Below are 25,579 nucleotides of genomic sequence, written 5' to 3' on the forward strand. Positions count from 1 at the left end.
AAATAATAATTAAACACGTAACAAGTGTATACTCTCCCGTTTGCTAAGATTAGCAAAAGAACATTCAGGGTATGAAATAGAGAAGTTGTTTAATATTCAAATCTACTTTTACAATATACTTAATAAGTGGGAAAAAAAATATACAAAGTGGATGCATAAAGGCATGTGGAGGTTTATAAAAAGAACAAGTAAATGACTAAGGAGCTCCCCCTGTGGACCAGTATGGAAAACTTGTTAGTTGGACACCTGCTTGACAGACTGCAATTTATGCCCAGAAAAGATGTTACCAGTGGCAGAATTTTCCCTTCTGTTGCCAACTAAGTTTGCAGTAAATCTTATTCTTACAGCAGCATTGCCCTGAAGCCACTTAATATTCAAAGAAACATGAACTAATTTTAGATAGGCTTTGCACCCCAATGAGGGAGAATGTTTTGTCTCAGAGCTGTTCATCGATTCCTGATAGTCTCCCTACCAGAAGGCACATAGCTCCTGGTTCAACTGACAACCCCGGGATGTGATGGCCACTTGTGGGGTGGGCAAGCACATTGATTCACAATCTGCAAATTCTTCCAATATACCTCTGGCAGGAGGTAACAGTGGGAATGTTTCCTGGTCACCCAGAACTGTGGGGTAACTGCAATGCAGCAGCCTCCCCACATTAAGACACCATGTTGCAAGCTCTTGATGCAGGCTGCATGGCAAGAGTTCTCCTCGCTTCGAGGCTGCTAGAGAGTGAAGTAGCCAGCCGAAGAGGCTCAGGAATGGTAGTTAGATGAATGTGGTCATGAGCCGTACCTTGAAGTTTTACTTCAAATTCTCCACAGGAATGTGAAGTCAAAAAAGGTAAATAGAGACAGCATTATCAAGGTGTCCAGAGACTACATATGTTGTCATATACTTAACTGCACAGGACAGTACACACATTCCAGGTGACAATGGAACACAGTATTGGCAGCTATTGAACTATGCCAATCACCTTTCGTATTGTCTACATGTTGAGAAATGAAGCCTCATTACAATACTGCTGCAGCACCAAACTCAAGTTGAAAGAAGGCTTCCCAAGATCTGTACCACCATGCAACATATGGTTGCTCAGTATGCTACACCCCTACAGTTACATCAATTCATTGATCCTGTGGCTCCTTGCCATGGGTCATCAGACGGCTCTGTAACTTGTGTTGCTGTACCTGATTCCTCAAGGGCTTTTGATTCAGTTGGTCATCTGTCAGATGTTCTGTCGCTTACAGAAGTGTGGGCTAGGTTGGATGGTCTTGGTAGAGAGACAACAGCCATATCTACACCTACTCAAGAACTTGACTGTTGTTGGGCACCGTCTCAGGAAGTCCACTAACTTGCAAGAAATCAAATCTCAGGATAATTATGAAGGCAGTGAAGTGAAGCAGTATGCAATGGCTCTCTCAATCCACGCCCATTGTTCAAGCCATAAAAGAGAGCGTTTTATAGATTGGAGCCTTGGTGCTTGTGACAGGTGATATGAGTGATGCAGAGTCATGTGAGGTGCTGGCCTTGTCTCAAGTATTAGCTGCTGCAGTTTATTCTTGAGATATGTGTTTAAGTAGCAACAGGAGCAGAGATTAGAATGCTGAATGGAAGACAAACCTTCCAAAACATAGTATCATCCTTCGTGATTCAGAGCTGAATCTAACTGGAAATCGGCGGTGTCATTTTTAGCAATGTCACGGAGAATTTCTCTCTACTAGGCCCAGCAAGTGTTCTCACACTTTCATCTCAAACTTGCTTCATTAACTATGCACTATGGTGACCAGCTCGTCGCATTCTCCCATTCCTTTTGGACAAAATACACTCTGCTACAAGGAAATTCAGGATTCAAGACACCAGTGCCATCTTTAAGCAACTGGTCAACTGCTGGCAGCTTGGACCTGACCTGTACAGTTCAACAAATTTGTTCCATATGTGGCAGATAAAGGGAAAGTGGTGCTGCCCTGTGTGGACAGGGAGCTGGAGAATAGAGTGGTGCGTCCATTCTGATGTGGTCACATTCATTTTCAGTTCCATTGTGCACTTGTAATTGATAGTACAATGGAAGGAAACAATAGTCACTCCTCACACAGTGAGTTTCAATCTCTTGCACCCCAAATGTACACAACCCCAGGAATATAAAGTCAGCATGTCAGATATCGTGGTCCTTTGCACCCCCATCAAAACTAAGGTACTGCCGACTGTCGATGCATTATTCCTTTCCCTTCAGTTATACTCTCTGCATTCCAGCAACAAATTATTTCCCAAAGTTCTCTCCTGCAGCAGTGACTTCTCATAACCACTCTGGACCTTTAATTGATGGACCAGAGGACTGACAATGGCCCACTCCCTTCAATGACTTAGCTGGACAAACCTGATCCTAAGTATCCAGACCCCTGTCTGATCTTTGTGCCAATTTCCAATTTCCCAGATTGTGTACATGGAGCATGCAGGACTAACAGTAGTCCACCCCCCAGACTGCAGAAGTACGACTCCTGCCCCAAACCAGACTGACTGTACCCAATTCGCGAAATAAATATCAAAAACATTGACTTATGTGTCAGGTCCCCTGACTGATGACAGTGCCTTTTGACCTAATGAGGACTATTTTCCTCGCATGTTGAGCCAAGGCCACTTAGTTGACATACATGCATTATGTTTGCCACGTATGCACTGGCACATGGTACAGGTGTGAGACTCATGTGGCAAAGTGATGTACATGTCGACCTCCATGACTGATCACATCTAGCAAGTAAGGTGCCCAGCTTTGTGAACTGTGCTAATAGACAAGGTAGGGTAGAAGTGCTGTGAGAATTTAAGTTTTGGTTGAGGGGTCAAAGCACCAAAAGGCTAGGTAAAGCAAAGCATGCACTCAAAGCAAGAAATGTTGGGGGCATCAACGGTGGCACAAAGTGAGTGAGCACAAGCAGGGTGAGAGAAGATCTCTGAGATGTGCCCTAGTCTGATTCAATGAGTCAGGAGTTTCTCCCTGTGTATAAAATGTCCTTGTAACAGTATTGCAATAAAAGGTAACATTGCACACTAGCACGTTGAAGTGTAGAACTGTATTTAAGTGGATCAGCAATGTGCTGTGATGATGGGGGTGACACTGATAAATCAGTTGCCAAGGTCTGTGTGCATAGGTGTGTACCCCATTCTACATTTTCCAGTCCTGAAAAAATTCATCACTACCGGGATACTGGAGCTATCTTTAAAACATTGTGCTGATCTAGATGAGTTCTGCAACCTGAAGCTGCCCCACTCCATTCCTGTCATTTGCCACAGATATGGGACAGGGAAAAGTTGAAATCTGTTTGTGACTGTCATACTGTAGATTCTGGACAGTGATGCAAAGGCAGGATGTCATCTTTCCCCAGGACCCTCAGAGGAGGTCACCTAGGTAAACGTGATCTCAGCAGTCTTAAGGAATGCCTAGCACTGTAGGAAGAAGGTCAATGTCCTTCTCCAGTCCACCAGACAAAGTGTCCTGGGGTGGGGGAGTGCAGAACTGGTGGGCATTGGTTTAGGGTGAGAGGAGAAAGATATAACAGACCTAGGGAGAAACTTTTTCAGGCAGAGGGTGGTACAGAGGGATGGATATAGGATGGATGCTGGCAGGTAGGACTAGATCGGGTTGGGATAACTGGTTGGCATGAACAAGTTGGACCAAAGAGTCTGTTTCCATGCTGTACATCACTATGACTCTATGAACAGTGAAACCGCACTCACTTTGTCTCTGCTACTGCTCATGATCTGCATCTCTCACCATTGCCTGTAATATCTAACCTCACTTACCGTCACCTATCCCATTAACCCTGCATGCTCTCCGCGCTGCTTATTCACTCACTCAGGGCACTTCTCTAACTGCACTGAAACTAATAGCTGAGCCACCCACATTATTCCCTTAATACCTATCTCTCTCTTTCTCATTCCAGGGTGGAAACAGTCTGCGACTGAGTAAAAGGAGTGAGGAAGTATGGTGACTTGCCTGACAGTTGGCTCCTCATCTTGACTCTGACCATCTCAAGCAGCAAACCAATCTTGCCCATTCTGGACTGACATCAAAGACTGCCTTTGACTTATTGTAGTGGATACACCAACAAAGCCCCTGACTTAACTTTTGCCGATGATCATGATGAGCTTCCTAACTTTGAGGAAGCTAAACACAGCACTGTAGCCTGATAGCTCTGGCCGAGGGGAGAAGTGCAAAATGGCAAAACAAGACACGGCAGGGAATTTATGAGCATTCAGAAAGGCTCAGAGACAGTAAGCACAACGAAAGCAAGCAATCAGGCCAGAGATGCAACCTGCTCCAGTCCATAAGCTGGGTACGTGTCGCTGACAGCAAAGCATCCTTGCTGCAGCACTACAACGATAGCTACTATTTTGCCCCAAAATGCAGCAATGAGGCATACTGTCAGTAAATTGAAAACGTGCCATGAATATTTTTAAAGGTTGACACATGAAAGGTGCCAATGTCCACGGCCATTGGGTGCTTGTGGCCTGTACCCTTCGAGGTTGATGCTCAGTATACAAACACGGTCATCCTTTAGAGCAAGCAGTGTTGTATTTGCCAGATAGCCACACTGACTTCTATGTTGAGAATTCTCTACTTTGCTCTCAGTGGGCAATCGAATAGGAGGATGCATAATAAAGAAGCAAGACTTGTTGTTAATAAGATTATTAACAAATAATAATCCCTCTTAATAGCCAACTCAATATTGCCTAGTGAGCATCTCACTTCAAGACTTGGAATTTAGCTAAAAGGTTCACAGAATTACTCTCAATGTCAAGATTGATCTTGCACAACGTCCCACACGATTCTTCCACAGACCTTGATAAGACTGCCCACATTTTAATTTGTATGTGTGGGTTATTTAGGAAATGAAATAGCTGTAAGGGTAAACATTGTAATGTATACAACTAAACATATTAAATAGTTTATAATTTTGTACGCTCATCTAGTTCATTACCAAATTATCTAAAGAGCAAAAGCGAATAAGATGCAAATGGAAATATTTATGTAACTGTGACATGCCACACTTTAAGTACTTACAGCAAGTTATGTAATTGTATGATGCAAAAGGTTGAAATGTAATTCTTTATCATTTACCTGCAGTCAGTGAACAATTATATTTTAAATTCTACTTTTTAAATTATTATCTATGAGCCACATGATATCCATATATTACACCAGAGATGTAAAAAGCCAGGTCAAAAACTGTGTGTCAAGTAAAATAGAAATGTTTTAATTTGTATGTGGAGAATCCTATGCTCTCTCCTAGTCTATATTTGGTTGCTGGCGGCTGAGTCAGATGGGAAGGTTACAGGTGGGACCCCCACAATTACCCACTTCCATCTTGATTAAACCTGTGGTAAGATGGCCTATGGATTGCATGCCCACAATTAATTAAGGCCTTTGAGAGAGCAGTAATTCTCATGTAAGGGAATCATCCAACCATCACTGATAATAACCCATTCCTCATTCAAAAGCACTCAGTGCTTGACCATGGGGCTTGTCATTGAGGGTGCATGTGGGGCTGCAGAATGCTACCCGATTCCACTAAGAACCTCCTTCCCACTGCTGCTGGCCTCTGATTGATCAGCAACTCTCAGCAGGTGGCACCTTTTGACTTTGGCCCTTGATTTGGTGGAAGGCCCACCACTGGCCTCTTAAGTGCAATGTGAACAATAGACGAGAAGCTTTTCTTGAAAACAGGTGATATGGAATTCTTGCCAGCTGTCTGGTCAGCAGTTAAAACCCTACTACCTTCACAAAGTTCCGTCCATTGTCTTTTAATACAATAATTTACAGGGTTCCAACGACAGCTAATAACTAAAATGCTAATTTGCAGACGACTAGCTGCAGCTCATTTCTTGCGCATTCTGTTTTTATTTTGTGCCCACTTTCAGTACTGTTTTTATCCCTGGTGGTCCTGTTTGACATGTTGCAGTTTTTCTGCACACCCTATGTTCCACTGTTTAATTTCTTTGTAATCAAAACAGCATATGCTATAGTGATGTCAATCTCATTGTTTTTGTTAATCAATCAATCTGAATAATGTTCATTTATTTTCATAAACTATAATCTACTATCTATTTCATCAATAACCTGAGGCACTCAAAATTCTCATTTCAATAAAAGGTTTGTGGTTTCCTGTCAAAACATCAAAATGCATAAAAGGGTAAACAAAGATGATTAAAAAACGGAACAATTTAAAATGCAAGCGGTTCAGACAGTGTCACAAATTAAAATGCTATACACTCATGACTGCACTCAAATTGTAAAAATGATTTAAATGTTTTCTTAAAAGCTACACCACTTTGGTTGGAATTATTGCCTAGAATTGAGTCTTGGGAATGAATAGCAAAATTGTGAAGCTTTACTGAAATTTGTTTAAAAAGGAGACCACAATTCAAATGAGAAAATGATCTTTATTGCAGTAAGCTGGTGCTGATAAGAATCCAAATAACCCACTAGACAAACAAGGAGCAGCACTGTTACACATTGAAATTCTGTTTCCTGTTGGTCTAATCTATTTTGATATCTCTAAGAAGAATGGCAAGAATTTTACAAAAATCAAATGGAAAGTGCTTAACATTAGTAAATGGAATGCAACATTATATGCAACTGAGCTAGAACCTCCTGGAAATTAGCTGGAAATCACTTATCGGTTGAAAGAGAGAGATACGTTACCAGGAGAAATGGTTTCAATGAGGAGTCCTTGCTGAAGGTTTAACGTATCTTTTTTCAGATGCTGACTTTCTCCCATGTTTCAAGCCTCAAAAGCCATCCAACACACAGACAGGGCTTCTTACCCAGTTTACTGCCTTAACTGTCAATTTTAGGCTTTTCTATTGCTATTCACTCATGCACTTTTTTCCCCATCCCTTTCCGCACATCTTTCAATCTTTACTGTTGCTCTTAGCCCACAAACAAATATCACACAAAAAAATGAATTTCAAAGCAATATAAACACTCCGCTTACAATTAGAATGTGAAAAATGTCACAACGATGGATAATTGGGCCATTTTTCAGGTGCCTCTAGAGGCTACCAGAAAAAGACATTTAGTCCCTTATATGTGTAAACTAGAACTCAATGCAAGCAGAATTATGGCAATGTGAAAGAGAAACCCCATACGACTAACTGAATGTTAACACTGAAAATAATTTTAAATCATTGTAACTTTCACTTCGAATGTGGAAAGGCCCATCACTGGGAAATCATGCTGTCTCACAGCACCAAGGACCCACGTTCAATTCCAGCCTTGGGAGACTTGTCTGTGTGGTGTTTGCACATTCTCCCCATGAGTGTGTGGGTTTCCTCCATGTGCTCCAGTTTCCTCCCAAAGTACAATGATGGTTAGGTGGAGGTTAGGTGAATTGGCCATGCTAAATTACCCATAGTGTTCAGGGATGTATAGGTTAGGTGCATTGGTCTAGAGTAGGGGAATAGGTCTGGGTGAGTTAATCTTCGGAGGGTCCCTCTAGTGGCACTCCACTAGTTAAAGAGGTCGATATCTTAAAATAAAGCTCCTTTATCCCAACTCTGTCTTCTATTAGGGAGACAATGCTCAATCCATGCTAATATACTACCCCTAATACAATGGGCCTTCATCATATCAAATCGTCTTACATGTAGTAAGTCTTATCAAATGTCTTTTGCAAGTTCAAATATATCTTTTGGTTCCCCTTTATCTCTATTCCGCTTGTTACCTTCTTTAAAAAGTGTAACAAATTTGTCAGGCATGAATTCCCCTTCACTAAGCCCTGTTAATTCTGAATGATATATTTTTAAAATAATCTACTATTACTAATAGAATAGACTAACATTTTCTCAATAATTGGTGTTACATTAGCCAGTCTCCTGTTCCCTTTTTTTTGGCCCCCTCCTTTTTTGATAAAGAGTGTTACATTGCCAGTTTTCCAATTCTCCAGGACTTTCCAGAACTTAAGGATTCTCAGAAGATTAATACCAGTGCATCCACAATTTTTAAAGTTACTTCGGGGGTATCTTTAGTAAATGACAAATGTCAATTTAGTCATGAACAAGTTGAAGAGAAGACCTGGTCTTTTATGCCCATACATTAAAATATAGTCTTAACAATGTTTCGAATGGGTTAACAATACACATTTCTAAGAATGGAAGGAAATAACATGAAACATGCAAACTTGATTCAGCTGCTGCTTGTAGGACACTTTTGCATTATCTTATTTTTTGTGACTTTTTTTTCCTTATTTGGACGCAGGTTTTGAGTTTTCTGAAGACTTTATTAAACTGGGCATCATAGACAATTCTGCTGTTAAGAGGGGACCATGGAGCATCAAAGAGAGTACCTCTCCTCTGAGGTATGTCATTCAGTAAGCCTACAACTGCTCCGATACAGTTGTGATGCAAGTGCAATAATATGAATCGCTTCACTAAATCAAAATAAAAGATAATTATGTTCCAACTTGAAGACTTGTTAGGCTTAAAAAGTAAACTCCAGGCATACAAATACTTGCAGATGTAATACTAAGTATCAGTTATAACCAAATAAAATCCCTATAAGACCAGAACACGCACTCAGTCTGATTATATAACCAAGGGCCTTATCAAAAATTCAAGGGCGATGCGAAACATCTATAGCAAAGTAGAAACCCCACCATGTCACTTCCAGCTGAAAACTCTACAATCAAACCATTTATGCTTCTAGGTGAAGGGCTTTTGCCCGAAACGTCGATTTCGCTGCTCGTTGGATGCTGCCTGAAATGCTGTGCTCTTCCAGCACCACTGATCAAGAATCCATTTATGCTTCTGTCTTGTGTTGCCAAACCAAATGTCAATTCATCTAGACTATTTACCACCTATTCTATATGGGTTTTGATCTTACTTATTTTTCAAATTATAAAACTTTTATAAATCTCTAACTGGCAAGTTAGACAGTGAAAATAAAAGGACTTAGTTTCTCTAAATCTCATTACTTTGCCGGGAGCAAAACAGTAGGGTCAAATTTTCTCATGCCTGGTGTGGCGCAAGAAAGGTTAGAAAATATGGTAAGATTGAAAATAAAATCTGATTCTTGACACTGAGTATTGTTTTTCCAATTTCCCCACAAACATTAAGTGCCAACTTTAGAATCTTCTCATTAAGCGATAACTACCTTACTTCCATGCATTTGCATTTCACTGAAGACCCAACTCTTTATTTACACCTACTTCCAATTCTCCTCTTCAACATCGAAAAACTAAATGAAGGGAATTACTGAGTGATGAGTCAGAGAGGGCATGTAATGGCTGCAGATCGTTGTACACTTTTCCTGACCACTACATCTTCACAATAATGTCCCTGCATGTTCCATGGATGCCATTTTCCTGGACTCTTCATCCATGAAAGATAGCACTGACAGATCATGCCTGCTCTGGGACCAAATCAAAACCAATATAAGCCCTTCAACACTTTACTTGGTGCTCAGGGACACGTGTGACGTACACGCTTCTGCCAGGTTGCTTTGTGCACAAGGCCATACATGCATCTCATACATCTACATGGGATATCTTTGCGCTACATGGGCTAATGCATTATATAGCTCTTTTCTTGCTTTCTGAATCCTCACTCATTGATTACAGCACTGAATTATAAGTTGCCAGCTTCTGTATTGCTTTCTGAGTGATAGGCTGCCTGTCTCTGTGGACTTAAGACCACAAGACTATACGAAATAGCAACACGAGTGAGGTCATTCAGCACCTCAAGTCTGTTCCAGCTTTCAATAGGATTACGGCTGACCAAACAATGCTCACTTTCTTGCCTTTTACATGTTACCCTTGATTCCCCAACTGATCAAGAATCTATCTCAATCGTAAACATAAAAAAGGAGTCAGCCAACACAGCACTCTATGGCAAAGCGATCGAATGACAGAATTCCTCCTCATCTCAGCCTTAAATTGGCACCTCTTTCATTGAGATGATGCAGTTTGGTCCTAGATTTTCCCGTGAGCAGAAACATCCTCTCAGCATTTACCCTGTCAAGGACCTTACAATTCCTACATGTTTCTAGGACATCACCTTTAATTCTTCTAAACTTCAGTGAGTAGAGTACCAACCTGTTTAAGCCTTGCTCATAAAATAATCCATCATCATAACAGATTTTGTCTGAGCTGCCTCCAATGAAGTGATGTCTTGCCTTAATTAAAGGGACCAAAACTGCTCACAGTACTCCAAATGTGGTCTCACCAACATCTTGTACAGTAGCAGTAAGACTTCTCTACTCTTATATTCCAACCTCCATGAAATAAGGGCCAACATTCCATTAGCCTTCCTGACTACCTGCTGTATGTGTGCCTGTTTTCTAAGATTTGTGCACAAATAGCCCAAGTCCCTTTGTGTTGCAGCTTTCTGCAGCTTCCCATCATTTAAATAATATTGTTCTTTTGTTCTCCCTTCCAAAATGAACAACTTCACATTATACTCCATTTGCCAACATTTTGCCCACTTACTTAACCTATCGATATCTCTCTGTAAACTGTTTGTATTCTTCTCATAACCTGCTTTTCCACATAGTTTAGTGTCATCTGCAAACTTGGCTAACAGTATATTTTCTCTCTTCCTCAAAGTTATTAACAAATATCAGATGGGGTACTCTTCAGAGGGTCAGTGTGGACTTGTTGGGCTGAAGGGCCTGTTTCCACACTGTAGGGATTCTATGAACCATATTGTAAAAGGTAGCTTCGAAGAGAAAAAGGCAAGCACATCAAGAGAACCTGGCTGACATGCCACAGGAGGATGAATGATCTTCTATGCACTGCATCATCTACTCAATATTCTCATGAGTTAGTGAGTTGCCTCTGCAGAAATTGTTACATAGGAAGTTGGGTGGCAGATGTATCAATAAGATACCTCAACTACAGTCATATGTCATTTAATTTTATATCCTGTGGTACTGTCTCTCACATATGTACCAACATTCAAATTTAAAAAGATCAAAGGAGCTACAGCACTAAGCAGCTCACACATCAGCAGCTCACACATCATCAGCTCACTGACCATTACAGCCAGGTCCATGTAAAACTCCATAAGATAGCCCTTTTGAGTTGTGCCCCGCATGCCTGCACTGGTCAGGTTTTCTGGCACCGGCCAGTGTTACTGTCTCGTTTAGGAAGTCTTAGGGGTTTGGTCAGGCTTCATGCCTCACACTATAAACATTCAACAGCAACAAGCCAGATTGCTGAAATAAAACAAAGAACTGCAATTGCTGGAAATCTGAAACAAAAACAGAAACTGTTAGAAAAACTCAATCAATCTGGCAACATATATGGACAGAAAGCAGACTCAACAATTCAAGTCCAATGACCCTTCTTCCATTCTGAGTTTCTCCAGCAATTTCTGTCTTTGCTGCATATGACTGTCACTTTTGATGAGCTGCTGAACATGAAGAGGCTTCATCCCTTATAGTGGAAGCATTCAACTGTAAGAAAGCAGACTTCGAATGATTGAAACCTCTCATCTGCTGGTCAACTCAGTCAGGGTTCACTCTTTACACTCTCAGCATTTACAATGAAGGAGTCAAGTCAGCGAGGTTTGTACTCATTGGAGCTTTTTTGAAGCAATCTATTCCACCAGATACACATCTCACGTATATAATATGAAGTGGGGTTTGTGAACACAAGGGTTTCCTGTTTTTGGATAATAAGATTACACTCATAACCATAATTCCAAGCACTATGGTATTAATGAGCATTCATGTCACACTGATGAATGCAAAACAAAATCCCACTAAAAATTTCTCAGAACTTACCAGTAAAACTTTGGGATACTGATTTTTTTGCCTCCCAACTAACAACTTCTCCCACTCACACTTCTGAACTCCAGGCTGGCTTGGTAGATTCTGTTTGAGGTGTCAGTATAAAGTAAACTTTCTATTTGCAGCTCATTAACTTGGTGCTGCTGCAATTTGTTAATGGTCTGCCATAGCTTAGAGTTCTTATGGTATAGTGATAGTGTCTCAATTTCTAGCCTCCTGTATTCAAGTCCTACCTGCTCCAGAGATGTATACAGCAACAGCATCTCTGTACCCCATTAAAAACATGTTCTGGCGTGGCTTTAAAGGGAGCTACATTTTTTGGGGGCAAAAGTAGGGAAGAAACATTTTGGAGCTGTAGGAAGATAGTTGGAGGCAAGAAGTGTTCCAGGAAAGCCCTGGAGTTTTGAAATTCAGCTCTGAGGAGGTTGGTGAGCAGTTTTTTGAAAATAAGCATATCTTTGTTCCCCTTGGAGGGTCAACAGATCTCAAGGTAAATTGATGAAAGGGTACAGTATACGAATGCAAATCAAAACCTGGTTATAGCAGAGGAAAGAAATGTAATGATCTGACCAGCAGTTCCAAGATAAGACACCACACACATTGCTGAACTCTAAATCATAAATTTGGTAAACTCACTGAATTTGAGTTTCCAAGAAGATACTCTCAATCTCCTATGGAAATTCCACTCAGTTTTAACACTCAATCCAAACCACAGCTGAACACTTGCCAACAGGACATGATTCAATGACAAGCTAATAAAAATGATGATTAAATTCCACTGTTTCTACTTTTACTTGAACACAAATATAAAGATATGACAGGCCTTAGATGTTGAGGGTTTGGATCTTATCATCACAAATTTGGCATAGAGAGGGGTTGTTGTGAAAGGTAAGAACTTATCCTGTGTGCCTGGGGTCAGGACTATCACTGAAGTAGCAGTGACTGGTGCGGAGTTCTTTCATTTTATTATACATATATGGTCTTTTAAGTTAGTTTCTTAGGGACTAGCATTGGCTATGTCAGGGAAAGTCAAAGCTGCAGCAGGTAAGTGTGTGCTTTATCCCATTCTAGAATGGGAGGCAACAACTTTCCAGTCTCAACTGTACATAAACTTCTACTCGACATGTCAATTCTTTAGGAACATATGTTATACCTAAAAAATAAATAGCTTTTCAGCCCAATACCTCGAGAGAATATGTGACGTAGCAAGCAGCTATATAGAGAACACGCAAATTATATTATAGTCAAAAGCTCACTTTCCAGTGTAGCTAGAGCATTCTCCACATTATTTATATATGGTTGTCAGAGCTGTCAATAGTAAAGTTACCATACCTGAACATTTCAGAGACAGTTCTAATTCTGCACAGAAAGTGCAGGGGACAACCCATGCACAAGTTAAGGCTGAAAAAATGAAACAGGAATAGAGGCTATCCAAGGAATGGAAAAATAAATAGGGCCCTAACTTAACTGCGCTAACAACAGATGAGTACAGTCATTGTAATAAGCAAATGGGAAGGGAGCTCAGTTATTCATACCTAACCCAATTGTACAACATCATGCGGTTTGAAGCTAGTGTCTGCATGGTTACTGATGATAGTATACATCAGAAGTCCCAGAACTTTCAAATATGAGTTTCTGTGGGTGGCATGAGAATCTGTGTCAATGAATGACAGACCTCCTGAAAGATTGAGAAACTTCTGGTAAATCATGTAAACAAGCTGGCACAGATTAGCCTTCCAACCAGGCAACAGCTGACTCTGAAATACTGTCTCCAACTGGAAATGTAATGTTGCTTCCAGGCAACAAGTTTTCCTTGTTAGCAGACTCCTGAGAGGAGAACTTCTGTGGGGTTTGCCTGATCTCTCTCTGTAGTTCAAGCAAAAGCCCTGTAAAATCAGTATGAATGTTCTCCAAAATATTCATTTTCCATAAGGGATGGACTGGAACTAGTTGATTGAGGCTTATCTGTGAACACAAAAAATAATGGCAAACAAACTGTTAAATCATTATATAATACACTGAGATGAAAAGTAAATTTGCAAAAGTTCTAAAGAGCACAAAGTAAATGTGTTATGAAATTTTACCGTATGAGTTTGCTGTTTTTTATGTTACATTTCTATTTTTTTTGGTCTTTTCTGTATTATACTGAAAGTCACCATAGTTAAGATAAATGTAATTAGAACTTACTCAACATCTGCAAATCCAGGCACATCAGGTACAATTTTGAAGAGTTTCATACTTGTTCCTTTGTTTAAGTTAGACTTCTTCAGTGGCCTATCAACACAATCATGTCTTTATTCCTTGAGCACTGAACAGAAGTTTGCTTTTCAGAATTGTCTCAGCCCAGTAATTCTTCTCTATAATAACCTGTACAATTTGACAAAGCTTAAACATTTTGATTATATTATTTTACTTACAATTTCCCCAGAGTATGCTGTTCCTTTTGAAAACTGACTGTTCTACGAAACTAAACAAGGTGCAGAATTACAAGGAAGTGAGTGCTTTCTGTATTTTTTCAGGCTAACATGGCTGTTATCAGCAGTAGTGTTCTAAAGAAGAGTCACATTCAACTTGAAATGTTAACTCCGTTTCTCCCTCTGCAGATGCAGCCTGCCGTGCTGAGTTTCTACAGCACTTCATGCTTTTATTTCAGATCTCCAGCATCTGTAGTATTTGCTTTAATCAGCAGGATAGTTTCTGACACTTTTTAATGCCTAGAATTCAAATTACTAGCCAGTTCCATCAGCCACTCATTTTGATTCAATATCTTTCTTGAAACTCATGAAGAAATGAATATTATGACATATAGCACTGGGTGTATAGGATAATGTATTTCATATGGATATCTACACCTTCTCTATGATCCTCCTGATTGCATAGGGATTAGCCAGAAATTCTGTCTGTAACATATACATGGCCTCCTGTTCTTCGTAATATTTATATGACCTGTCAGTGCAGCATTAACACAGGGACGACCTGTAATGTTGGAAGTCATATATTGTACATCTCAGCTACAAGGAAATGCTGTGCATGTGGACCCGGCTAGAAAGACAAGGTTAAATATGCTCAAAATGAGGTGAAACGTAAAGTCAGTGAACTTAATCAATTGAATGAAGCAAGATATTTAGATCCAAAAGGATTTTGAACAAGTGGAAGGAGAAGTTGCCATGCAGAAATTAATAAATTGAAAAACAAAGATAGCTTACCTTCTCATCACTTTCATTTCTCTGAAAATTAAAATGTACACAATTTAAATTATACACTTTGTCTCAGATATACAACGTGCTTTAATATCTAATGAACATAATCTATTTGTAACAAACTAATCTGGATCAGTAAGTCAAAGGTAAATAACTGAATAGTTAAAAGGTGTCAAATTATCAAACTGTTTGAGTTTGTAAGTACTGATTAATCAATCTATCCAAACAGGTCGTGAGGACACAGCTGGCCTGCACAGCTCCACGGTGAACTGTTAACCAGCATACAGGAACTTAAAATTAAATATTCATAATAAAATAAGAAAGCTGTATCATAATTGGTTGGTTGCTCAAATGCAATGGGCCTATACTGACAGCGATGACTAACTTGAATTGGGTTTGAAAGACTTCTGATCACAAAGTTTTAACTCCATAGCATGCATCTGTTATTTTTCAATAGGTTCCGCACCCAAAGCCAGCCTGATTGACAAACTTGGTTCCCTTTAAGGCAGAGAATGTACTGTAGGGGCTACAGGAAAGGAACTAACACTGTAATGGGAAATCTGAGTTTTGAAGGAGAAGGGAACGTTCAATCCCTGAAAAGGATCAGATAGCAGAGGGGAGTGCACCGACGGCAAGAAGAAGCAGGTGGCAAAGTGTTTGGGACAAATGGCAGGAATAAGGTAGCTTGGTGGGGTGGAATTCTGTATTCCTCTGCTTCTGGTCCACAAGCCTTGTTGCAAGGACATTAAGTGTCTCCTTTCCTGCTTTAAGCTGCTGGTCTTCTCAGTCTGGAAAGATTTGCTAAAATCGAGTATCCAAGAGCCATTAAAATTTTTTAAAAGTGAACATGTCTCTTGGCTGCACCTCCCTTAGTTTGGGTGGAGGTGAGGAATAGTAGGGGAAGGAAGGAGGGGTCTACAACCTCTTAAACTGAATAACAAAGTCTGACAAAGTAGTCTGGATAAGGAAGTTGTAGAAGGCATCTGAGGTAGATTCTTAGAGCAATATATTCTAGAACCAACCAGAGAACAATTTATATTAGACTGGTATTGTGGGATGGCAGGATTAATTAATAACCTTGGAGTAAAAGCACCCCTCAAAACCTCAAGGTGATTGGGACGAGTCAGCACAGTTTCATCAAAGGGCAATCATGTTTAACTAATGTACTTGTGTTGTTATGAGGAATGACATGTGCTGTGAATAAAAGGAGCCTGTAGATATACTATACTTAGATTTCCAGATGCTATTCGGCAAGGTGCTACATCAAAGCTGTTTATGAAAAAACTCATATTAGGAGATAGTATATTATCATGGATAGAAGATTGGCTGACAATAAACAGAGCTTATATGTAAATGGGTCATTGACAAATTGTCAAGACGTGACAAGTGAATTCTCGCAGGTGTCTGTGCCTAGGGCTTCAACTTTCAATCTATATCAAGATTTTAGATGAAGAGAGTGAAAGCGTAATACCTAAATTTGCAGATGGTAGACATATTGCTAAGAATGTATGTTGTGAAAAAGGCATTAAGAGTTTGCAGACAAATATAGATAGGATGATTGAGTGAACAAAAATCTGGCAGTTGTTCTATCAGCTCCCAGCCCTTTTCTCCAATCTCATAACTGGGTTACTTCCTGCAGAAAAAAATCAGCAAGTTGCTTTATACACAATTAGTTTCACAGTACACATGACAATAAAATCTAATTCTCATTGTAGAATTCTAATTATTATGTTATTGCTGCAAGTATCAGCTTAGTTCTAATATTCATACATATTAGCAAATTGACTATAATATTTTGTTGCTGAGAAATCAATGACTATCCTACCTGCCATTGGTTTCCTGTCTGACCAGACACTAATGATGCAGAGAGGCCCCGAAGGCTGTTTTTCACTGTTGTCCCTCCCAGTGTTGAGCTTACATCTGAAGCTGGTGAATCTCCTGCCACCGCCACCTGGTACTGGGGATAGTTGTATAAATTGTTGTAGTAAGCTGGGTAGAGAGATGGCTGATAAAAGTTGCTGTAGTAGGAAGAGTCCACTACCAGGTCTGGGGTGGCCTCCAGGTGCCCTCTGCTGGTTATGGAAGGGATATCCTGGAGATGCAAACGTCCCTCTGTACAGGAAGCAAAAAGAACAAACATGTTTACTTTTATCCACTTTTACCAATGCTAAAATCAAAGTAACAAATTAAAGTCAAAGCATACCATAAATATGTAAGATCAGAAACAACATCTTGTGATACAAGCAGACTAATGTTTGATATATTTAAAATAAACAAGATAATCTCTCTGTATAATTGGACAAGAGCGTATTAAGCAACATCCACTTAGTTATTCTTTCACCAGAATTATTTTCTCTACAGGAACAACAATTTACATTTACTTAGGGATGTTAAGAACTTAAGAACATACGAGGAAGAGGAGGCCATAGAGTCTGTTATTTTTGTGGTTGATGTGATCTTGGCATCAATTCCACTTCTACCCAAGTGAGCCTGAATGTTCTTGTAGATCAAACATTTGTCAATTTCAGTCTCGTATATATTCACCAATACAGTTTTCTAAGGTAAAGAATACCAAATATTCATAATCCTCAGAAGAATTTTCTCATTTTCAACTTAAATAGGTGACAGCTTGTTCTGAAACAATGCACTATAATTCCTCCACAAGGGGAGACATACTTTTAGCACCTATCCAGAAAACGACTGCCCACTTACTTATTTTGTCATTATGGCCTTTACAGACTCTTTAAGCCGAGTAATCTTGTGAAAACAGATGTCTTTCTACCATGGTGGAAGTGGGAGGAGTCCCAACTTCAGAAGATGATAGAGCCTCAGGCTGCACTTGCTGGTAGCTGCCAATTAACAAATGACCACGAGTGCTGGCATTCAATTGAGTCCTATCTCCAAGAGGTGCCTTCAGAGGGCTGGTGACTTAGCAATGCCTTGGCTGAACTCAACACTCCAGGAAGAATATGTCACAAGAATGAGCACTGAGGGGTATTATCACTGATAAAGCTGTGCCAGACAGTCAGTGTGGCAGCAGATTAGACACTGTGGTGTGGAGCCAAGAGAGGCCCTTGAATAACTGGTTCCACATAGCTCCTGCTGAATGGACAATCTATCAACTTTCTACTGTTGGTAAAATGGCAAGATAGTAAGACATTACCCACACCCAACACATCCCACAACTATTTTGCCAGGCTTGCTGCCTCCTACTGTCTTTAAAGAGCTTAGAAAATGTCTACCAGAACCTGTGTCTTGCTCAAAATGCATTTTTCTAACAGTCTTTGTGTCATCAGTAAAATATCATAATTATTTGAGGATCCAGCACTGATACCTGTGCCACTCCACAAGTTAATTGGCCAACTTGTAAATGACCCGGTTATCTTGGCTGTAATTCCCATTGATTGGTCAATCCTCTATCCGTGCTAATATATTCTCCTCAACATCATGAGGTCTTATATTGTGCAGTAATTTTTTAAATGGTGCATTATCAAATATCTTCTGGAAACTCAAATACATATTACTGCTTACAGCTTAATTCACCTTGCTCATTACATCCTGGCAAAGTTCAAACAAATTTCACTTTCGTAAAACCTTGCTGACTCTAACTGTATTATGGCTCTCCAAATATCCAACCAGACTATTCCTTAATTACAGGTTTCCAAAGACAAGCTAACTGGCCTACAGCTTCCTGATTTATATCTCACTCTTATCTTGAATAGGAATGTTATATCTGCAGCTGTACAATTTGCTGGGGTCTTTCCAGAATCCACAGGTTTTAGAAGATTACATCCAATGAGTTAATTATCTCTACAGATACTTCTGTTAACACCCAAAATTATTGGAGAGTCGAGCACCACTGGGTCTGGCCTGGCTTTACACGTGCTGCCGCTGTAATGCTCTGGACCACCATTAAAAATGCTACTGTCCAGTTTCCATGTGCCACTCTTGACACTCATTTCATACAGGGTTTGTGAAGATCACCACTACAACGAGGACACAAATAAGTAGACCCAGAAAATACTCCTCTAATTAGTTCTCTTGATCACTGGTGAACTCTAAAAATATATTTCTTGCCATAAAATAAGCACAACTATTCAAGTTACTACTTGGATATTCCTCCCCTGTAACTTTACAGTTTGCTCATTGCAAAACCATCTTCCTGGAGGAGGTAATAGATCAGCCAAACTAGCTACAATAGTCCGCACAAGAGTGTCTACTCCGTTGGTGAGAACTTCATGTTCTACAAAACCAAATATAACCTCAGGTACCAAGAACAAACAAATTGCTTCTACCCTTGAAGCTTCATTGTTTCTAGTACACACATGACACATCAAGAAATTTCACTGCATTCATGAACTCTCTAAGCAAGCACTGTGTAATCAGAATAACATTTATGAGCAAACTTGAAAATGCAGAACACTACATGGATATCCAACAGAACTGTATGCTTGCGGGGTTAGTTGTATGGAATATAGAATCATGAAGTATCAATAAAATCATAGTAAAAAAGTACAGCACGACTCAGTAAAGTTGCAGTTGTAACTTTATTGATGTAATTGAAGCAACAGAATAATTTTTTTATAAGTAGCGTTGCAGATTTGTTTGAAATAGCTGTTATGATTTCAGCTGCAGGTTATTGCAGCTAGTTCTGACAAACAGGCAACACACATTGGAACTTCAATTTTCTTTACCTCAAATTATCCGACTTCTTGCGTGTCCACTAAAACCTTACCAATTAGTCAAAATTTTTAGATGTTTGTTTTGCTGGCCAGAACATTGTTCCTTAATCTCCTTTCTCCAGGGTCTATAATTTCTTCTCAGGAGGCACAGGGCAATTGGTATAAAAACTAAAGTATCTTAGTTACTGGTTTAAGGGAACAGCTGACAGCAAATGGTCAGAGAAAATTATTTGCTTTCTTCAGGCTTCAGGTATTCACACACACACACACACCGAACTCCCACAACACACACACACACACACTCATCCTTCAACACACACACACACACACACACTCCTTCCACACACACACACACACACACACTCCTTCCAGCAGCCCAAAGCCTTGTCACTAACTTTTGTTTACACCCACAAGCTGTTCAACTATCCAAACACCGGTGAGAGAACGTCACTAAGCTTTTGATATCCACATCTGGTCAAAACTGCACACACCAATCAGCTACTTGTTGCCGGCCAAATCTCAGTTTGCACACAAACCCAGGTCTGTGCCTCCCACAAATATTTCCACTGCTTGAACAAAGCATGAGTGTAACCACCACACAAAAAGTTTCAGCAACTTGTTTTAGAAGTATAGCAATTCCTTACAGTTCTTGATTTTAAAATATTACAAATTTAGTCTCCAATCAAAGATACAGAACATAATATGGTCTTTCTATCCCAGAGTTTCCTATGTTCACATTACTTAGCCCCTGACATATTGTCCAAGATGGCAATGGAGTCGGATACTTCAAATGGAGCTCATCCATTCCCTTTTGTTTTTCTTCTCTTTTGTGCTTCTTTTCCTTCATCTCTCTTCTTTCTTCTCCAGGCCACCGACTCAGCGCAGACCCGGCGAGGCGGCCTCCTGGTCCAGGGAAGCAAACTCCTGGCCTGAAGAGGCAAACATTCAGCCTGGCGTGGTTGTCTTTCAGCGCAGTGTGGCAGACCCTTGACCAGGCATGGCAGACTCTCTTGGCCTGGCACTGCCTTAGCATGAACCTCCAGTCTCAAGGTGATTCCGCAAAATGCCATCCACCATGGCCAAGCACTTAAGAAAGACCGTTACAGAACATTGAACAAAGAACGTTCCAGTGCAGTGCAGGCCCTTCAGCCCTTGATGTTATGCCAACTTGTGAAAATAATCTGATGCCCATCTAACCAAACCATTCTATTATTATCCATATGTATGTCCAATGCCCATTTAAATGCCCTTAATGTTGGCGAGTCCACTACTGTGGCAGGCAAGCAATTCCATGTCCCTATTACTCTCGGAGTGAAGAAACTACCCTGATATCTGTCATGATTTGGAGATGCCGGTGTTGGACTGGGGTTACAAAGTTAAAAATCACACAACACCAGGTTATAGTCCAACAGGTTTAATTGGAAGCACACTAGCTTTTGGAGCACTGCTTCTTCATCAGGTGACCTGGTGTTGTGTGATTTTTAACTTTGTACACCCTGATATCTGTCCTAAATCTATCACCCCTCAACTTAAAGTTATGTCCCCTTGTGTTAGCTGTCACCATCCAAGGAGAAAGGCGCTCACTGTCCACCCTATCTAACCCTCTGATTATCTGATAAGTCTCAATTAAGTCACCTCTCAACCTTCTCTCATGAAAACAGCCTCAGTTCCCTCAGCCTTTCCTCATAAGATTTTCCTCCCAAGCCAGGCAACACCTAGTAAATTTCCTGTTTCCAAAGCTTCCACATCCTTCCTATAACGCAGTGACCAGAACAGTGCAGCCTTACCAATGTCTTATACAGCTGAAGCATGACCTCGTGGCTCTGAAACTCAAACCTTCTCCCAATAAACACCAACATATCATATTTAAAAATCACACAATACCAGGTTATAGTCCAACAGGTTTAATCGGAAGCACACTAGCTTTCGGAGCGCCGCTTCAGTGGTTGTGGAGGACACAATTGTAAGGCACAGAATTTATAGCTAAAACTTAGTGTGATGTAACTGAAATTATACATTGAAAAATACCTTGAATGTTTGTTGAGTCTTTCATCTGTTCGAATTCCATGATAGTTTCCCTTCTTTCATGTGTAAATTACAAAACCTTTTTTTAAAAGTTGCATTCTCAGGTTAACTGTAACAATTGGTGTTAGCTAGACAGCATGTTGAAGGTGTTAGCCCCCTGTGTTCTTGGTCTATGCCATGATGTTTAGATTGATTCTAATCTAAAAAGTGAGATAACAGAGTTTTACATGAGTTCATGCAGTTTTTGAGCAAAGTACAATGTAACGCTGCAAGTACAAATTCACCCCACAAAATATATGTATATGCGTGTAAGTGGGTCTTTGTGTCTGTCTATGTGTGTGTCTGGATTGGGGGGTTGTGAGTGTGAGAAACAGGACGTATGTGTGTATAGTGAGTGAAAAATGTCTGAAGTCTGTGAGGGGGTGCATGTTGGAGTGTATGTGTGTGTCTGGGGTGGGGGTCTGTGAGAGAGAGTGTATATGTGTGTGCATGAGTGTAGAGTGGTCTAAGTCTCTGAGAGGATGCATGTGTGAGTATGGGAGTGTGTGGGTGTGTAAGGATGTGTGTGTGTCTGTGTATATGTGTGTGTCTGTGTGTGTGTGTGTGCGTGTGCGTGTGTAAGAGTGTCTGTGTTTGTGTATATAGTGCAATGGTGGTCACCTGTAGTGTGACATGAACCTAAGATCCCAGTTGAGGCCCTCCCTATGGGTATGGAACTTAGCTATTAGCCTCTGCTTGGCCACTTTTCGCTGCTGCCTGTCCCAAAGTTCGCCTTGGAAGATGGTCACCCGAAGGTCCGAGGTCGAATGTCCTGGACTGCTGAAATGTTCCCCAACTGGGAGGAAACACTCCAGCCTGTTGATTGCTGTGCAGTGCCCATTCATCCACTGCCATAGCCTTTGCTCAGTTTCCCCAATGTACACATACACACGGACACACATGTACACAGACACGCACACAGACACTCACACACACCCTTACAGATACACACACACTCCCACACGCATCTTCTCAGAGACTTAGACCACTCTACACTCATGTACACACATATACACTCTCTCTCACAGACACTGACAACACCCCACCCCAGACACACATATACACATATATACTCCCACACTCACACATGCACCCCCTCACAGACTTCAGACACTCTCCACTCACTACACACACATATACCCTGTCTCTCACACTCAGAACCCCCCAATCCAGACAGACAGACACATACACACAAAGACCCACATGCACACATATACATATATTTTGTGGGGTGAATTTGTACTTGCAGCGTTACATTGTACTTTGCTCAAAAACTGCATGAACTCATATAAAACTCTGTTATCTCACTTTTTAGATTAGAATCAATCTAAACATCTTAGCAAAGACCGAGAACACGGGGATAACACCTTCAACATATTGTCTAGCTAACACCAATTGTTACAGTTAACCTGAGAATGCAACTTTTAAAATAAGGTTTTGTGATTTGCACATGAAAGAAGTGAAACTATCATGGTATTCGAACAGATGAAAGACTCAATAGACAATCAAGGTATTTTTCAATGTATAATTACAGTTACATCACACTAAGTTTTTGCTATAAATTCTGTGCCTTACGATTGTGTCCTCCACAGCCACCTGATGAAGGAGTGGTGCTCCGAAAGCTAGTGTGCTTCTAATTAAGCCTGTTGGACTGTAATTTTTAACTTTGTACACCACAGTACAACATCGGCATCTCCAAATCAGAACATATCATATGCCTTCTTAACAACCCTATCAACCTGAGTGGCAACTTTCAGGGATTTATGCACCTGGACATCGAGATCTCTCTGTTCATCTACACGGCCAAGAATTTTACTATTAGCCCAGTACTCTGCATTCCTGCCACTTCTTCCGAAGTGAACTACCTCACACTTTTCCACATTAAACTCCATTTGCCGTTTCTCAGCCCAGCTCTGCACCTTACCTATGCCCCTCTGTAACCCACAACATCCTTCAGAACTATCTGCAACTCTGCCTATCTTACTGTCATCCATAAATTTACTAACCCATTCTTCTATGCCCACATCCAGATCATTTATAAAAATGACAAACAGCAGTGGCCCCAAAACAGATCCTTGTGGCACACCACTGGTAACTGAGCTCCAGGATGAACATTTCCTATCAACTGCTACTCTCTGTCTTCTTTCAGCAAGCCAATTTCTGATCCAAACCGCTAAATCACCTTCAATCCCGAAACTCCGCATTTTGTGCAATAGCCTACCGTGAGGAACCTTATCAAATGCCTTATTGAAGTCCATATACACCACATCAACCGCTTTACCTTCATCCATCTGTTCTGTCACCTTCTCGAAGAACTCAGTAAGGTTAGTGAGGCACGACCTACCCTTCACATAAATGTGTTGACTATCCCCGATCAAATTATTATTTTCCAGATAATTATAAATCCTCTCTCTTTTCCAACACATTACCCACAACCGAAGTAAGGTTCAATGGCCTACAAGGGTTGTCCCAACTCCCCTTCTTAAACAAGGGAACAATATTCACTATCCTCCAGTCTTCTGGCACTATTCCTGTCACCAATGATGACATAAAGATCGACGCCAAAGGCTCTGCAATCTCTTCCCTGGCTTCCCAGAGAATTTGAGGATAAATCGCATCCGGCCCAGGGCTCTCATCTATTTTCAGATCTTCCAAAATTGCTAAAAAACCCTCTTTGTCAACCTCAATCCCATCTAATCTTGAAATGTTATTTTGAACTTGCAGTTTTATTTCTTCATTTTCTACTTTAAACTAAGAAGGTCTGCAATGTGTAATTTTTAACCTTATTTTGTTAGCTTCACGCTTTATTAAAATTACTGCAATTGAATTGAATTGAACTTATTGTCACGTGTACCGAGGCACAGTGAAAAGCATCAGTGTTCAACTTTCTTCTCTGCTGTTTCTTTCTATCTTGTTCTTAAGATTCTGTACCTAAATGGCACCTTCTGTGGTGACATTATACACTTGTCACTATAGTACTTCAGTACACGTGACAATAAAATCAAAATCAAAAATCAAATCATTTTAGAGCTTCCCTTCTTGCCATTACCTTCAACCTCCAATCCACCATCCTTAAATCTCCCTCAAATCTTTGACCTGACCTTGTTACCTTCAACTCTGCATACTTCGCCACTGACATTCCCTATGGTTTCCGCATAATCATGCTTCGCTATGTAGTACTATTTCCTCCATCAGTCCTCCATGTGCCTTTGTAGGGCTGCCTCCTCACATCCTTGGTCAGGCATGCTCAGTTTCCACCTTCACAGCCACAACCATAATTTCAATGCATCAATTCTTCCCTCGTTCTCATTATGGAGGAACCATTAGAGAAAAAAAAGCTCCCACTCAGTCCAAATCCAGTAGGTGGACGACTTGATTGCTCCATGACACATTTTAGCAACATGAATCTAAACGCACGTGGTTCTCATTTTCAATTCCAAAGGTACAATTTCACCTGTAAAGTGATGCAATACATTGATGCATTTCAAAAAAATGTTCCCACTGCTTGCCTTCAAGAAATATGATCTATCTTCAATGTGAAACAAATTTAACACTCAACTTTCAGTTCTCCATCAATAAGTTGACATTCTTTCTCCCGTTCAATTAAGTGTCGTCATAATAACTACAATATCACCCTTGCCTCCCACTCCCTGGAGTTTCCAAAATTTCACCTTGCATTTCATTTTCTAATCCTTTTATGTACATCAAAAAATTGCAGTGCTCCTGGCTCTAGCCTTTGGGGAAAACCACTGCCTGCCAATCTCTTGTCTAATAAATAAGTTTACTATAACCCACGATATCCTGTCTTTAGGGCAAACCTTTATCCAAGCAGACACTGACCATCCTATTCA

The 25,579-nt window shown here is 40.4% G+C and overlaps 1 protein-coding gene across 1 annotated transcript in view; it reads right to left on the bottom strand.

Annotated features, from left to right (window-relative positions):
* Positions 1-25,579, bottom strand: part of LOC132826293 (doublesex- and mab-3-related transcription factor 1-like) — a 147,189-nt gene that overhangs the window by 36,963 nt on the left and 84,647 nt on the right. The window contains 1 exon segment of the mRNA XM_060842090.1: positions 16,808-17,094. Coding sequence (XP_060698073.1) covers positions 16,808-17,094 — 287 coding nt within the window.

This window comes from Hemiscyllium ocellatum, chromosome 2 (assembly GCF_020745735.1).
Source record: "Hemiscyllium ocellatum isolate sHemOce1 chromosome 2, sHemOce1.pat.X.cur, whole genome shotgun sequence".
In the NCBI taxonomy this organism is placed as follows: Eukaryota; Metazoa; Chordata; class Chondrichthyes; order Orectolobiformes; family Hemiscylliidae; genus Hemiscyllium; species Hemiscyllium ocellatum.